The sequence below is a fragment of the Pleurodeles waltl genome, chromosome 4_1 (genome assembly GCF_031143425.1).
Source record: "Pleurodeles waltl isolate 20211129_DDA chromosome 4_1, aPleWal1.hap1.20221129, whole genome shotgun sequence".
Lineage (NCBI taxonomy): Eukaryota > Metazoa > Chordata > Amphibia > Caudata > Salamandridae > Pleurodeles > Pleurodeles waltl.
In genome coordinates this window covers 290247226-290264893 of record NC_090442.1, presented here as the reverse complement: position 1 = coordinate 290264893, position 17668 = coordinate 290247226, and the positions used below count along the sequence as shown (strand labels likewise).

The 17668-nt window shown below is 44.5% G+C and overlaps 1 protein-coding gene across 1 annotated transcript in view; it reads right to left on the bottom strand.

Annotated features, from left to right (window-relative positions):
- POLR3B (RNA polymerase III subunit B) overlaps positions 1–17668 on the bottom strand; it is a 776005-nt gene that overhangs the window by 164534 nt on the left and 593803 nt on the right. The window contains exon 21 of the mRNA XM_069228350.1: positions 9233–9391. Coding sequence (XP_069084451.1) covers positions 9233–9391 — 159 coding nt within the window. The remainder of the gene's footprint in view (positions 1–9232; positions 9392–17668) is intronic.

The window sequence follows — 17668 nt, the reverse complement described above, 5'->3', positions numbered from 1 at the left end:
AAGCTAAAAATTACTACTTCCATCTTGTCTGTGTAGAGCTTCAGACAGTTGGTTTGTCACCCATCTGAGGAGTGCGGTCATGCAGGTGAAGAAACTGGTGTGGGTGTTTGGTGTGGTGTTGAAGAGGGACAGTTTGAGCGGATGAGGTTGACAGTGTCCGAGGTGAATGGGGCCAGGCTGACAGAAGGTTGTAAGCCTGTCAGGAAGGAGCAAGTCCATCGAAGTGATGGTCTTTGGATGCCAGTTTAATGTAGTCAAGGGATAAGCATGGGGTGAGGGATAGTGTTGAAGCCTCCGGAAGGTCCAGTAGGATGACCGTTGCAATGTCACCTCTATCCATGATCATCCGGATGTCGTCAGTTGCAGGAATGAGGTCTGTCTCTGTACTGTGGTTGCGCCTGAAACCAGATTGAGTGGTGTAGAGGAGTTGGTTGCCATTAAGGTAGGTGGCTTTTTGCCGGGGAAAGCAGCAGGGAGATAGGTCGGTAGTTAGTGATGGTCTTTGGATCTGCTGAGGGTTTCTTGAGGAGGGGGAGCACTATTGCGTGTTTCCATGTGTCTGGGTAGGTGGCTGTTATGACAGAGCTGTTCAGGATCATGCTTAGGACTGTTCTGATGGGGTCCTGACCTTTGAAGAAAACGTGGTAAGAGGGGGCTGCGAGGGTGCTATGGAGTGTATGAACTGCATGGTTGTTGCGGTTTCTTGAGTGGTGATGGTGGGTCGGTTAGTCAGGGTGGTCCTTTGGGTATTGGGAGAGATGCGCAAGGGGGTTGCGAGGGTGGAAAGATTCAGTTGGGGCTCAAAGTTGTCATAGATGCTCGTAGCTTGTTGCTTAAAAATAGGAAAGGCTGGGTGCAGAGGTCCTGAGAGAAGGTTATGCTGTTGGAGCTTGTGCCGGAGAGGTTAAGTCTTTGACTATGACCAAACTTTTCTTGTCACTGATGGTGCTGCTTTCAATATGGTAGGTGAGCGCAGAGAGTTTGGTGACTGACTTACAGATGGTAGTCTCTGAGGGAAGAGATGTAGGTGCTCTGGTCAGTGCCATCCTGACTGTCTTCATCTGCATTGAAGTTACTTACAGTGGTGTTTGGTGAGCCTGATCTCTTCCGTGTACCTGCTTGCATGTGGTCTGGTTCTTGTGGCTTTGAGAGGAGCTGGGTGTCTGCACAGGTGGTTATCCAGGCGATGTAGATGGATTCAGTGTGGTTGTGTTGAGACCGGTGATGTAGGAGTTCCGAAGACCAGGATGCTTCTAACATCTTATTCCAGTTGTTATGAACATTTGGCAGTGAAAATGCTGCGGTGGTGTGGGATGGCTATGCTGAAAGTGGCAAGGTTATGGTCGGACCAAGTAATCGGTGTGGGCTTGTCTACTGCAATGTTGTTGAAAGTGATGAAGATTGGGTCCAGTAGGTGTCTGGCAGCATGTGTGGGGCCTTCCACTTGCAGACTAAGTCGGAGGATGGACAGGTCCTTGAAGAGGTCAGGTATGTTGGCATTAGTGAGGCCCTCCAGGTGGTACTTGAGGTCACCGAACAGGGCTTCAGGAGCTCGGTGTAGATGGGGCACAGACAGGCTTGCCTTTGGCATGCCAGCTGTGCACCTGTTGTGCCTCTGCACTGCGGCTGCAATTAAGTGAAAACAGTTCTGGCAGGAACCGAGTAATGTCACTTCCTGTGCAGAAGGATGATGGAACTCCAGTAATCCCATTTCTTGTGCAAATGGATGATGGGAAAAATTATGGTTTCACATTTTGTGTAATTACACACAATTTTCCTCAAGTTCTCCATAGTTACATAAAAACAAATTGTGTGAATTTCCTCACTCCTATGTCTTTAAGAGCGTTGGATCAAAACGATTTTTGCCAAATAAACCATCAAAACAAGTCAGGGAATTTCCACCAGAAATAGAGCTATCAAAAGTAAGTAATTTTTTCATCTTATGGCTAGTTCTAACCACAGGGTCCTCACCTTAAGAACAGATACCATAACAGTACCTCCCAAGCTGGAGGCTTGAGGGAGTGGACTCAGAGGGGAAAAAAGCCTGCGCAAAGGAAGAGACCTTCCTGACAGACCTGTCAAAGCACTGGTGCTTCATGAACATATATACCAATGCCCATGATGCATCCTGACAGATGTAAAAGGTAACCCTCACAAATGCTGTTGTGGTGGCACTGGCCCTGATGGAGTGGGCCCGCAGCCCTTCAGTAGGTTGCTCCTTGGTCAGTGCACAACAGATTTTGATACATTGTACTATCCACCATAACAGGGTCTTTTCCAGCACTACTTTACCTTTCTTCGCCCCCCAGGTACCCAACAATGTGCTCATCACCATACAATGTTATTTATGTGTTTGATATAAAAGTCCTCTTTAGGATCAAGTCAATAGAGTTGCTCCTCTTGTGAGGGATGAGGCAGAGCCAAAAACGCTGGTAGACGAACCGACTAGCCCACATGGAAAGGAGTCACATTCTTCGCAAAGAGGGTCACCCTGGTCTTTAGTACCAATTTGCAAAGAAAGGTTATGAAGGTTTTTTTTCTGCGGAAAGCACCTGCAATTCAATAATTTAATCATGTAATGTTTTGCTGTAATCACAACTGAGAAAATGCTTTCTTACAGTCAAGAGATGTATACCACATCCTTCTGGCCGAGTCCAGGGCAATCAAGATGTGTTATGCCTGGTCTGTCTTGAGCTTCAAACACACAAAATGTGATGGGAGGATGCTTGCAATAAGTCTAACCATTGACAATCGCTCGAGGTAGCCTTTCAACCCATTGTTTTTTTGCTCACCACACCACCTCAGATTAGACCCAGAAATATGCAAATCAGCATTGACCCTGCTCCATTAGGACCGGTCCAGCCTGAACTGCCAAGATCTCTTGATCTTCCTCAGAACTCAAAGCAGGAAAGGTAGTGGTGGGATCAGGTAGAGGAGTCCTTGCTTCTTTTCCAGCCAAAATGAGTCTCAAAACAAATGCCTTGGGTGAAACTCTAATGAGGAATTGTTGACACTCGGCATTCAACGGTGTCAAAATAGATCTATTCAGGGCCAAACCTACTAGTCAAGATGACCTGCACCTCCTCAGGATGGATATGCCATTTGTGGTACAGTAGATGCCTGCTCAGTGCATCTGCTCTGACTTTCAGGCACCCCAACTACTAGAAAGATGTTCTGCTGGTTTGGCCACCTCCAGAGCAGCAAAGCCACCTTGAAAAAGATTCAGGACCCCACTCCCACTGCAGTACCAAATCGCAGTTGTGTTGCATGTGAGGACACAAACCAGCCTCCCTTTGGTTGTTGGCAGCTAGCCCTAAACTCCAGAAAATTGATATGGAGCTGATTCTCCGTAGTAATATGTGGCTGTTGATCCTCACCTCTCCAAGTTTACTTCCCCAACCTCGAAGTTATGCATCAGAGACAAACATCAACTCTGGAATCTAGGAGCGAGAGTGGTCTCCTACAGGGTCTCCACTGACCTCTCTGGCTACTGCTGCTGCTGCCTCTTATGTGCACCTGACAGAGCCGCCAGCTCTGTGCCTGAGGCCTGCCTCCACCAGCAGGCACCCGCCTTGCCCTCATCCCTGGTGGCTTAGTGGCCATCTGTCTGTCTGTTTTTCTGTCTTTCCTCCTTTTTACTGTTTGCCTCTCTTTTTGCACTTTTTCACTCGTTCCTTATTTTGGTGCTCTGCCCCTTTGCCACTCCCGCGCATCCCTCACTGCCGCTCGGACGGCCTCCCGCCCTGGAAGCGCTTTCCCACCCTCCCTCCTGACCAATCTCTCCCTCCTTCCTACCTTTCTTAAGGGTGGCTGCTAAACAGTGAGGGGTGACTCCACTGACATTTCTGGCCAGCGCCCATCCCTCCCTCCTGCCTGGCCACTGCTGGTGCCGTTTGTGTGTAACTGACAGAGCCTTCAGGCTCAGTGTCCGAGGCCTGCCTCCACCCACAGGAAACCACCTGTGCCTGGTGGCCTAGTGGCCATATGTATTTGTTTTTCCTCTTTTCCCTCCTTTTTACTGTTTGTTTCTCTTATTGCACTTTTTCACTCATTCCTGCTTTTGGTGCTCTTGCTCTTTGTCACCCCCGTGCTTCCCTCCCTGCCGCTGCTGCCCCCACGGCCACGCCCCCTGCCCTCAAATCGCTTTCTGGCTCTCCTGCCTCCCGGCTGACCAATCCCTCCCCCCTCCCTCCCCTTCTTAAGGGTGGCCGCGCAGTGGCTGTGCCATTAGCCCGCGGCATGCCCATCTGCACCTGGACTGGGCCAAGCGCCACAGACCCTGGTTCTCTCACCATCTACTAATACGACGCTGACACTTGCCGCGCACTGAACCCAAGAGGTTCGACCACCTGCCACCTTGCTTCCCCTGGAGGCACCCACGGACCTTTTGCCTGCCCCAACTGCCACCGCACCTACTCTGCACTCCAAATGCCAGAACCCCCGCCGCAGAACCATCACACAACCATGCAGATCACCTCAAGTGCATCCTCCTCAACATCCACTACCTTCACAAATGCATCGTGGAACTTTGGCACCTGATAGACTCCACCCATCCGGACATTGCCTTCCTCACTAAGACATGGACAAACAGCATCAATACTGGTTATCACCATGGCCATCTCCAGCAACTACAAACTGCTCCGCAAAGACCGACCTTCCAAGACCAGGCAACGGACTAGCCATCGCCCACAAGACCACCCTCCGCCTATCAATCAACACACAAGAACACTCCCCCCTCAGGGAGCAACTCCACTTCTAACTCCATGTCACCCCGAAGGCCACTATCGACAGACCACAGAGCCCTGCCCAGCCTTTAGAGACTCCACTATAGACCACATAGCCCCCCCATGCACTCGCCTCCACCAACTACATACCCCTTGGAGAGCTCAACTTCCTCATCGACAACCATAACACCTCCTCGCTACTCGAGAACCTTGACACAATCGGTCTCAAGCAATGGTCACCTCATCAACACACATCGACGGGGACACACTCAACCCCATCTTTTCTGCCATCAGTAACGTCACCATCGACAACTCAACACCACTACACTAGACCGACCACCACTGCATCCATTTCTCCATCACCACACCTACAGCTCACGTCAACATGCTCGTCACCCCCACAGGAAATGGAACCGGACCACAGAGGAGCACCTCATCAACACCCTCAGCAACTCTCCACCCCCGACACAATAGATGCCAACACCTCAGCACACAACCTCCACCAATGGATCACTGATTGCGCCAACACCCTAGCTCCACTTCGAACGACCACAGGGAAACACACTACCAAGAAAGCCAGCTGGTTCACCCCAGCACTCCAGGAATCGAAGTGCACCTGTAGGAGACAGGACAAAAGATGGAGGAACAGCAAATCCCCAGAGGACCTTGCAGCCTTCAAATCACCCACAAGATTCCACCATGGCATTATCACAGCCACCAGAAAAAACACCCTCCAGGACCGTATCTACGTCACCACCCACAACACAAAATAACTTTTTGCTGTCATCTAAAGGTGGTATACGACTGACTTATTTTCACACTAGTAGGGCTAGGAGAATTTTTAGAGACTGGAAGAGGTTAACGCCCCCTCCCTTACATCACAACATATCACTATAAAACCCCCGGGTCTATGGCCAAAAGGATTAAAGGCAGGAAGAGAGAAGGAGAAAACAATAACTAAAAACCGTGTCTGTGACGTGGCCTAGCTATGATAAAGAGATGCTCTTTATAGAACGAGTTCCCTCACCCACCTAGAGGTAGCATGCTTCATCACAGGGAATCTGCTCCCCCTGTGATAACTAATCACGCTGCGGGCTACAACCCCTTCTATTAGGAGGGGGTGTCACGTAGGCGCTCATTATTCTGATGAGACTACTGGATTTGGGCGGAAGAATCACCTGCACTTTGGGAGACTGGGTCCGAACCCACTACAGGCGACACCTGTCGGCCAAATCCGGGTTTTGTTCTGGCTAGCTAGTAGTGCCTCATCTCCACCCGAGAGCAGGGATGATTGGGCAACCGAGCACATGACAAAATTAACTCCTCAGGGAAATCGCGGTCACTCAGATCTCATCCGTTTCTCTCAGTTACATTAGTCTCACATATACAAGAACAATTAGAGGCAGAATAAAGTTCAATAAGGTTGTATTGAAGCAACTGCATCTTAGATAATAAAGCATATACAGCAATAATTAGGACGATGAAGCAGGACAGGGTTAAAACTGTGACGAGGAGAGTAAAGCATAAAAATAATGCTACCATATTGTCACTATGGTTTCTTAAAATAATTCCTACCTAGGCTATGTTAGAACACAGCATGTTAAGCTCTAGTTCTGCCCTTCAGGTTACCCTGAAAATACATCATCCCTCATACCTGAGCAAGAGGCCTGTGATCTGCATAAGCAGCTGCAGCATAGCATTTCACAATCAGCATACAGTTGTGGTCATCTGGCTGGAATCTCCCTCTAATGTACATGGGTCAAAGCAGTGTTTTTATAGTGAAACAACTAATGTTCCAAGAAAGGATCCCCACGTAAGTGTGTGTAGATGTTTCTTTGAATATTAGAGACAGAGTGTACCACGTTTGCAGGCAACGGATCTTATTGCAGCCTTGAGAAAAGCACATATTAAAAGAAATGTCCTGTTTAAGAACGCAGTGCTGGCCTAGGCAAAGAACAGCTAGATAGAGAAAACAAAACAAGACCGAAAAATGTGGCTATTGTTCAAATAATAAAATGGAGCTGAATAAAATCTATCTAGGTTAAATAGCACAGCAGCAGGCCTAGTTTGCTAAAACAACGTGTATGCAGCTAAAACTAAAATGGCTACACAACAGGGGGAGCTTTTGCAGATGTTTTTAAGAGGTACATGCAACCTAAGTTGAAGAGCGAGGTGTGTTGTGGGGGCAGAGTGTAAACTAACGCGGAAAATCCCAAATCTGAGCGAGAGAGAGAAGTGGTGTGCATTAAAACTAACTACAGGGTATGCCAATAGATTTATTTGTGCATCTCTGGATCAGAATTAAAACCATGTCACAGAATCATTACACCTGTCTGCTCACATTTCAAAAGGAGGTTGACATGTTTCCACCTGTCACCATCAACAGAGGTGAAGTTGCTTTCCTCAGCACCTGACGTGAACTTCTGCCTTGTTGTGTGCTCAAGAACAACTGTGGAAATCAGGTTTCAGTGAACATCTATCATCTGTGCGTCACCATGTAAAGTGTCTTATTTGTTTTGATCCTATGTTTGTTCCCTTCACCCTTCCGAATCCTAATAAATGTGCTTAATTTTTGCCTTCTTAACTGTTGAATGTGCACAGTTTATTTACAGATATTAACATTGTGCTGTGTTACAAACACTGCATCCTACAGACTCTTTTCACACTTCATGTACCCCTGCACAATTGTCACTTAATTAATTTTACTTGTCTTTCTCGGGCTGTAAACTGAGAGGTAGTGGTAAACACCAATCCTCATGTTAAAAAAAAAAAAACAGGAATTTGATAGAAGGCATAGTTTGACATTTGACCTCTGTCTTAGAAACACAGCAAATGTAACAGCATAACTACAGAATTTAAAAGCATCCTTACTGTTTGGACTTTTGCAGTCCAACAAAATCGGTTTTAGACCCACAAGTGGGCTGTGATCCCAAGTTTAGGGAACACTGGTATGAAGTATCATAATATGATCATTTGTAACATCGGAAAAGCAATTATGAAATTTTATAATATCCGCTAATATTAAAAATAAAAATCTGATCTTATCTCTATTGGCATGCTCCCTTATTAAATGCTCATATTAAATGGTTAATATTGGCAGGACTAGCATCTCAGGGCATGTAACACTGAGATAATTGACTCTTACTAATTTGCTTATACTCTTACTGAATTCATATTCATTATACTCAAAGAAAACTACATTTAAAATGTAATATCCTGTTTTTATAATTTCCACGAGACCTATATTAGTGATCAAAGTGAAATAATTTCTAGTTACTGGCCATTCAGCCCCTAAAATTTATACAGACCTTAAATCCCGGTCACATTAAAGATAACTCACCTATATTTTATAACTGGTCTGGTTTATTTAGGATGCCTAATTCAGAAACAGGAATTGTCTTTAACTTGGATCAAAGGAAAAAAACACCTGCTTCCATTTCAGAAAGTACTACTTTGACTCCCGGTAGAATGTTTACAGTGAATTATTTCAAATCTCCAAAGTGTTAGAAATGGAAATGTAACAATGGAGATGTTACCCTTTTGCATGTGCTTTTTTCTCTACTGCACAACAGTTCTTGGATTCTGGAATGATATTTGGAGAATAATTTGTGAAATTTTACCCATTAAATATTTAATGTATACTCAAATTATATATACGACCATTAGTGTCAAATTTCACCTGCATTAGAACGACTGTAAACTATCTGATACGTTCATCTCTATTGGCATTAAATGAACGCCTTCCAAATGGAAACCATATGCCAGTTTATCTTCACAAGCTTGGTTAGAGTGGGGTAAGTGTACAGGAAAGGAATTAGGATTATTATTTTCTCGCTGGTTTCTGAAAATGTATGAAAACAAGAAACACACGTGTTCTGCATTTATTTCCCTTTTCACCCACTTCTCCATGTACTGATCCATTGTATTTAACACAATTACCCAACAACTATTACTGTACCTTCTAGTCCAATTCATTACATTGCCTTTGCCTAAACAAAATCATTTGATCTGAATAAAAGGTTTGCCATTGGTGACAACAGAAAGGGAAAGGAAACTCCTAATTCAAAATATGTCAGTAGAAATCATGATAGCATGGGGAAAGGGCACCTGAGAACATTATCGGACAAACAGTGTAAACGGCTTCAACCCTCTGTTACAGTAGATGGCTACTTAAGTTGGGAGAGATGCATTCAGCTACCATTAACATTATTTTGGCTGTTACCGCAACCAAGAAACACTTGATGGCGGCCTCACAACGTGATGCCTGCCCATGAAAAAGTGAATCTGCTCCTCCTCTATTGTGAAAGTAGCATATGCTTGGAGAAACTTTCACTTTTGGTTTCGAACTGTAAGATTTTTAAGCTCCGACTGAAAAATAAACATGCCTCTAAATAGACACAGTGTTGACTGGAAAGTCACTTTTTAAATCAACATTTTAAATAAGGGAAGCTGTATTACACGACTGCACCCAACATGGAAACCAATAATTTTAAGAGATGTTTTATTACCTGGAGAACATATTCCATCAGCATCTAAAATTTCATGACGCCAAATTGGTTTACGTGTAGCTGCATCCAACATTGGCCCCATCACTTTATCAAATGTTTGATTTGTGTAGCGTTTTAAAGTGCATTTTGCATTCTTATACACAAGGCATCTTCCAAAACCTGCAATTGACAATGACAACGTGTAGCTATACTTGAGTGAAAACAGCAGACTATTAACAATGCATATGAATCATTTGTATTTAAAAAAAGTTAGTTTAAAACTATGAATATAGAATATGAAGCATAGGACACCAATACTTCAAACTAGGAGGATCACTAAAGATTTCAGAATAGTATCAAAGTCTGCAAGAATAATTGCCAATGTCACTTAACATAGATTGTATGCAATGGGAATGAACAATTCTGTAGCAGACATTTTCAGAAAGTGCATATGATGATCTTGTGAACGTAAAGCAAATAAAACGTTTGACTACACTACTTTACAATTCAATTCGCTCAGGTTAAAATGGAACTTGAATAATTTTAATTACTGTGTACTAAATGTTAAACACACAGGTATGAAACGAAGGATCCAATTTATTAAAAATATCAAGCATTATTTGCTAAAGCAAACAACACTGGCAGGTAACGTGTTTGGAGACTTTAAAAATGTTTGTTCGTCATCACGCAGATAAAGCTCATAACAAAGTCAGTGCCTACAAAGTGTTAAAGTATACATTAAACCAATAGTGGAAAATGATTTATCTTCATCACTGAAAACAGTAGTCTACCCAAAAAAATGACTATTGCACTTTACCTTTAGCCACATAACAGGTGATGTAACACTAAGGTAGTTTTACGTGATTCTTTTTCAGAGTAAAAGGCATCGATGAAGAGGCAGTCTTGGTCTTCATGTAAGAACTACTGTTTTAAATTCACTAACATTCTGAGGAATGATTAGATACAGGGCAAATGGAACTCAGGTCATTTCCCCTGTGCAGCACAGAAAGAAGGTGCAACGTATGGGACGCTGAGCTTGCTGATCTAAGATATGTTATCTGGGGAACTTGGTCTGACAAGAAAAATAACTGATCCATGGGAGTCACCAAACATCGAATGTACGGTGTAACATCCTGGGGTTCAATTTCCATTACAAAGGTCATTATGAAGGTTTCTATTTATGTCAACCTCAACTCACAGGACTGATATCAATCAACAAGAGGTTCTGGCTTAGAGGCAGGTTACAGGATACCACTTTCCTCGAGAGAATCAGAGCACATGATTATACAGTAAGAGTTAGAGCATCACTGTGATTCATTTATTTGGAAGACCACTGTTGTCTCCCAGACTACATGGAAGCTTTGCAGAGATCACTGGGCCCAAAAGCAGTCAGCTCTTTTTGAAACTTGTTTTATTGATAAATAATCCTGTGGTACATTTTTTGCACAATTCACACTGTGATATTTAGGTATAGTACTGCTGTCACATCAGTTCGTAAGTTCAACAAATGCAGTTGATTTTTCAGCTCTGGATCGTGCTATAGCAATATTCCCAAAGTCAATATATTTTTTTAAATATTTGTGTCAAGTTACTCCCACTGCCAAGTCAAGTGTTCTTGATTCCCTTCTCAGTATCTAACTCAAACCGATGTTTGCTGAGAGTGCTGCAGACTTTTGGCAGGGTCTATGTAGGAGTGTCAGAGTGCCAGGAAATATGTATTTGGGATTAACACAATACTAGCCTTTGGTAAAGCTGTTTCGGGTCAATACTCTAACTGCAAATTCCTAATCTTTAGAATATTCCCAGGCGCTAGTCAGTATCATGAATGCTTTCACAACAATGCTCCAGCATGCTGGCAAATGGCACTGTTTCAACCCAGAAGGGACGAAGCAGAGCTGAATATAAGTGCCATCAATGCGCCCTGATGTCAGTTTCTTTCTCAACTCTGTGTGTGCCATCAGATGCACACTGCAAAAGCAACTAGAGGCACCAATGTGCATATATCTAATTTGGGAGCATTTCTGATGACAAAAAGAAACCCCTCCACAGAACAGGGAGGTCAGTGGGAAATGAGAAATCTCTAGATAGGCAGTGTCTATTAGAAAGAGCGTTACCAAGGGTAAGTAACTTGTTCTTCTGATGAATACTTCCAACTGTAGATTCATAGTAAATGAACTAGCACCTATCAAGGTGTAAAGTCTGTGGAATAGGTTCAGACCAAAAAGTCCTGCAGGACTGAACTAGTGAAATGTCCTTCCTGTTGGACCTGGTTGTCAAGGCAAAAGTGCTTTCAAGCTGAATGGTCTGTGGAATTGGCTCAGACCAAAACGTCCTGCAGGAAGGAATGGGTGAAAGGTCCTTTGTGTCAGACCTGGCTGTGAAAGCATGTTGCAGAGAAATAAATGTTGAGAACAGAAATTCTGCATAGTAGTAGTAGCAGAGTAGTAGCAGCCTTGGCTTTAGTGGAGTGAGCCCTCAAACCTTCCAGAGGCTGTTTCGTGGCCAGTGCATAGCAGATCTTGATGCAGAGCACTATCCACCTTGAAAAGGTTATTTTCTGCACTGCCTTGCCTTTCTCTGCTCCAGAAAACCCCATGAAAACCTGAACATTCACCCAGTGGTCTTTGGTGTGATCGATGTAGACTGCTGGGAAATGTGATGGATCGTCCAAGGTGAAACGGAGTTATGACTTTTAGCAAAAAGGCTGTTTTGGTCCTCAACACTAGTTTGTCTGGGGAAAAGGTGGTGTAGAGCTGCGGTCCAGAGAGAGCCTGTAGCTCACTCATGCAACAAGCTGAAGTAACCGCGACAAGGAACAGAGCCTTCAAAGTCTGAAGACACAATTAGCAGCTGTGCATTGGCTTGAAGGGAATACACATGAGTAAAGTCAGGACCAAACTGAGATTCTAACTATGTCATTACACCTGCCCACAAATTTGTCCCAGCACCCAGTGTAAATGGATTTAGAAGCAGGACGCAGTGCAGCAAGGACAACATCCATGACCTCAGAAGATTGAATGCTGTCAACTGCTGCTGCTCACGTTCCATGCATGGAGGTGTAGAACTCTACCCTACTGCTGTGACAGAAGATCCTTCTGAAGCAGAAGCATAATCATGGGACAGACGCTCATGCCCAGACGTTCAGGGTACCACTTTTCTGGCCCAATCAGGAGCGACTAGGATGACTTAGACCCGATCTCTCGTGGTCTCCTTCACAACTGAGTGCAGGAGAGTTAGAACTTTTAAGTGCTCTTAATAGTGGCAAAAAGTTACAACCACACTTCTCCCCACTGACAGAAGATGTCCTACGCCACCTCTGGGTGCAACCGCCATTCGTGATCTGACATGTACTGTCCGCCCTGGCATTCAAAGATTTCCCCAAAAGAGTTCCGCCAAGGTAGATCACAACCAGGGAAATGCCTTGACGTCATAGGCGGTGGAGAACAGCAATCTAGGTACTACCGCTGAAGCTACTCTCTTGGCCCAAGTGTGACAAAAGGGAAGTGTCTCCTCCCTTTAAGCAAACAGAGTCTAATAAAAAAAAAAATCCTAGTAAAGTTTTGCTTCGGTGATTGGGTAGGAGAGCCTTATAATTCAATTAGCAAACATACCCCTTGAGTTAATAGAGAGAAGGTAGGGAGGTGTAGAAGGCATGAAGACATCCGCGTAATTCATTGGGCAGTTTCGAAAAATGTTAGCCCACGAGAGATGCAGGAAACATTAGAATTCCATTGTTAGCGTCCTATTGAGTTGTTTTTAACCATGGTATGGGACCAGGTAAATAAAGAAATTTAGGATACTCCCATAACCATTTTTAGCCTGAACTGAACTTCCACAATAGTCAAGGTATCATATATATATCTCTTCTTATTATCTTTAATGATTCTGTAGGGTTGACTTTTCAGAAACAGGGCATAATTAGGTTCTTAGCTTCTGAATTCTGTGATAAAGAGAGTTGAGAATGAGTGGGATGGTATGCAGAAGCAAGACATTGGAATCTCTCATGAAATCCTTGGGTGCTCAATAATAAAATGCCTTGATGTTGCAGCCAAGGCATTGGTGCAGTACCATATGGTGGTGGTGCTGTACGTGAGGACATGTAGCAGCATCCCCATGATGGATGGTAGGAAGGTCTTCAGCGCCAGGTGAATGGTCCAAATGTTCAACAGATTGATGTAGAGTTGGGTTTCCACCACAGATCAGAGTCCTTTGATAGCACCTCTCGAGGTGACGTTCCTAACCCAGGAGCAACACATCCATCACTACCATCAGCTCTGAGTGAGGAAGGGAGAGGGGTCTGCCACTGATCCCACAGCGCTCGAGCAGACACTACTACGGGACTCTTAATAAACTGAATGGAATTGGATAGGCCCCTCGGTGCTTGGCCCACTGAGGTTTCAGGATCGAATGCAGAGCCCCCATATGCCACCCGGCATAGCTGACAAGCAGGACGCAGGACGCCTTGAGGCCAGAGCAACTCTCTCTGAGATGCAGGACTGAGGCTGAAACACTGGTATAATAACCAGAATTGCCTAGATTTATTGTGGCAGAGGGAAAATCCACAATAACACAGTTTCCAAAATGGCTTCAATGTAAGGGAGCCTCTGCGAAGGAGTCAGGTATAACATTGGCCCATTGACTGAATACCACCAATGTTAGGCAGTCAGCTGTTGACTGGAGAAGGTCTACGACTGACTGTGGCAAGTCCAACTGTAACAGTCAGTCATCGAGGTTTGGGAAAATGGTACCCTGATCCTCCAAAGGTGTGATGCGATCACAGTCATGACTTTCGTGAACACCGAGCGATGAACCACAGTTAATGTCCGTGGCACTGCAGGATGATTACATGAAAATATGTGTCCTGCATGTCCAAGGCTACCATTCAGTTGCTCGAATCAAGGGCAGGTAAAACCTGATCCACCGTGAGCATCTTTTAATGTGTCCTTCTGCGGGAGTGCAGAGATATACCTCTGTTTTTATTCGGCAACAGTAATACTGGGAGTAACAAACAGTACCTAATTCTGAGGAGAGCACCCTCTCTATGCACCTTTGTCCCATCTATTGGACGTAATCCTTTGCAAGTGTTAGATTCCTCCCTCTACAGGGTGGTCGCCTGCCACCAAGGGCAAGCTAAAGTGGCTTGGAGGCTAATGCCGCAGAGGTGAGGGAACTGGGATGATCACCGTGCCTGATGACCTGCACAGTGTCTGCCCGAACACCATCAGTGACCCAAAAAGGACTGGGCTCTAGGAGTGGGGTTGTGGCTGGCGTTGCCTGTACACCAGATCTTTGGTGAAGCTTGAATAGGCAAGAAATGTCTGAGAAAAACTGTTTAGCAGGTGTTGAAAGGCCCAAGGAATGTAGAGTAGCTCAGCTCTCCTTAAAGAATTCCTGGGTCAATTCTTTCTTCTTGCCAGATGAGATTGATCAAAAGGTATATCCATAAGAGACAACTGAAAATCCAGAGACAATACTGTAGATCTCATCAAAGAGTGGCAAAAGAGTACCATATTGGTGTCAATCACCAGACCCAAGCAATCAGTAGCATCCAGGCCAGACCTAATGATGTATTTAGCCACATTCTGACTATTGTGAATGGTTTGAGCCAGGGAGGCCTGGAAATCTTCTGGGACTTCTGGCAAAATCGAGCCCACTATGTCCGAGAGGGTGTGCATATATCAAACAAATAAAGGAAACAAGAGCGTTTGAATAATCTCAAAAGAACCTCGGTAGCACATACAATGTTAAAGAAACAATGGCTATTTAGAACTTATGTAAGTATAAAGATTAAATCAAATACAACTTGTGGACATAATTCCAGAAGAGGTATGAAAAAGCTAGCCTTTTGAGTCACATTTGTAGATTTCATATTTTACAATGAGTTTGTAAAATCTATAAACTCAGGAAGCTGGAGGGCAAGGATAAGGTTTAGCCTAAGGGCCAATCAATATGTCAGAAAGGGCTTCACTAAATTGTAGCAAAGGCTCAGGAAAAGCCTGCCCAAGCTGTAACGCCTCTTTGAGAACATTAGTCTCTCCCATCACAAAGGAATCCTGAAGGTCCAAAACCTCATCTGCACATCTAATTACCACAGCAAAGGAAACACTTTGCTTCATTGGTGGTGTTGGGGGGGCAGGGGGGTGTGGTGTTCCAGGTAGGGGGCAAATCATCTCCATTTACATCTCTGAGAGTTGCCTGACACCGATGCCAGCTGGAACCAAAAAGAAATGGTGGAGCATCTGAAGGCTCCTTTGTGGCAAAGCCTGTCTTATGCCTTAATCCTCCTGTAATACCACAAACATTTATCAGAATTATGCAGTTCACATTAAAACCAAGAAATCACATCCCTACATAGGAGAAAAAGGGGTGGATGTCCCAGAAGGTGTCTGTCCTTGATCAATGAGTGAAGTCAAAATACTCATTTGTCCTTAATGAATGGGAACCCTTAACCCATTAAGACGTATTCCTTAGAAAGATGTAGGACAGAGCTGAGTGATTATCTAGTACATTGTTTTATTGTTCCAAATGTGATAAAAAAAAATCAGCAATCTATTGGTAGTGCAAAAATAGTTTTTTATTATTTTTCAAATTTTCTTATATGTAGGTAGAATTTCAAAATGAAAACCACAGTGCGTAAGAAACAGCCAACACGTGTTTCGCCTCTTCTTGGAGCGCAGGTGTGGGGCTTTCTCAAGGCTAACAGTATGAGTATCAAATGAAATAACAAGGATGTAACTTAAAAGAAGCAAAACCAAAATAACCACATTTGTATATGTTTGTGTCAAAGACAAAACAAGATAGAAAGAGAAGAAAAATAGGAAGAAAGAAAATACAAATTATCGAAAACCCAAGCAACATTAGAATAGAAAGGACAGCAAGTTACCCATAGATTGACAAATAAGTCCAGATTGGTTACAGAAGTATCAAAAAAGTGCCCAAAACAAATTATATAGCATAGTAAATAAAACAAGGTGCAGACAGTACAATATGGCATCCTGGAAATCATACATACTGCCTTTGCGTGCTGTCTATATGCTAGTGACTTGTTCTTTGACAATGTTTTCTATTTGTAGTTGGATTTTATTCATTTTCCCTCTGCCATATTGTACTATCTGCACCTTGTTTCAGCGCTGGGTGAACAGCTAGTAGCTGTAGGTGATTTATGCGAAGACCTAAATGACTTGGTTCTCACTGGCCCTGTACAGTTAGATGTTGTGAATGCGCTCCCTATCCCGCAAGGAAGGCTCCATCATTATGGCCCTCTGCGGAACTGGGTGTAGGAAAGGCTATCCTTTTAACAAGTTGATGGTGTTCCACCTGTAGGAAGTTGGCTCTGTATGTACTATTTCAAAGTAAGAAATAGCATGCACAAAGTCCAAGGGTTCCCCTTAGATGTAAGATAGTGGCAAAAAGGGATAATTCTAATGCTCTATTTTGTGGTAGTGTGGTCGAGCAGTAGGCTTATCAGAGGGTAGTGTTAAGCATTTGTTGTACACACACAGGCAATAAATGAGGAACACACACTCAAAGACAATTCCAGGCCAATAGGTTTTTATATAGAAAAATATATTTTCTTAGTTTATTTTAGGAACCACAGGTCCAAGATTTACAAACAATACTTTAAATGAAAAGTATTTCACTCAGGTATCTTAGGAACTTTGAATCATCACAATAGCATGTACAGTTTTGGCAAAAAATGGCAATAAGCTATTTTAAAAATAGACAGTGCAAAAATCAACAGTTCCTGGGGGAGGTAAGTATTTGTTAGGTTCACAGGTAAGTAAAGCACTTACAGGGTTCAAAGTTGGGTCCAAGGTGGCCCACTGTTGGGGGTTCAAGGCCACCCCAAAGTTACCACACCAGGAGCTCAGGGCCAGTCAGGTGCAGAGGTCAAAGTGGTGCCCAAAACATATAGGCTTCAATGGAAATAGGGGTGCCCCGGTTCCAGTCTGCCAGCAGGTAAGTGCCCGTGACTTCAGAGGGCAGACCAGGGGGGTTTTGTAGGGCCACAAGCAGGCACAAAAAGTACACCCTCAGCGGCACAGGGGCGGCCGGGTGCAGAGTGCAAACAGGCGTCGGGTTTGCAATAGGATTCAATGGGAGACCCAGGGGTCTCTTCAGCGATGCAGGAGGGCAAGGGGGGGCTCCTCGAGGTAGCCACCACCTTGGCTAGGAAGAGGGCCACCTGGGGGTCGCTCCTGCACTGGAGTTCGGATCCTTCAGGTCCTGGGGGCTGCGGGTGCAGTGTGTTTCCCAGGCATCGGGATCTTTGAAGCAGGCAGTCGCGGTCAGAGGGAGCCTCTGGATTCCCTCTGCAGGCGTCGCTGTGGGGGCTCAGAGGGGTCAACTCTGGCTACTCAAGGGCTCGCAGTCGCCGGGGAATCCTCCCTGTAGAGTTAGTTTTCCGCAGGTCGAGCCGGGGGCGTCGGGTGCAGAGTGGAAATTCTCACGCTTCCG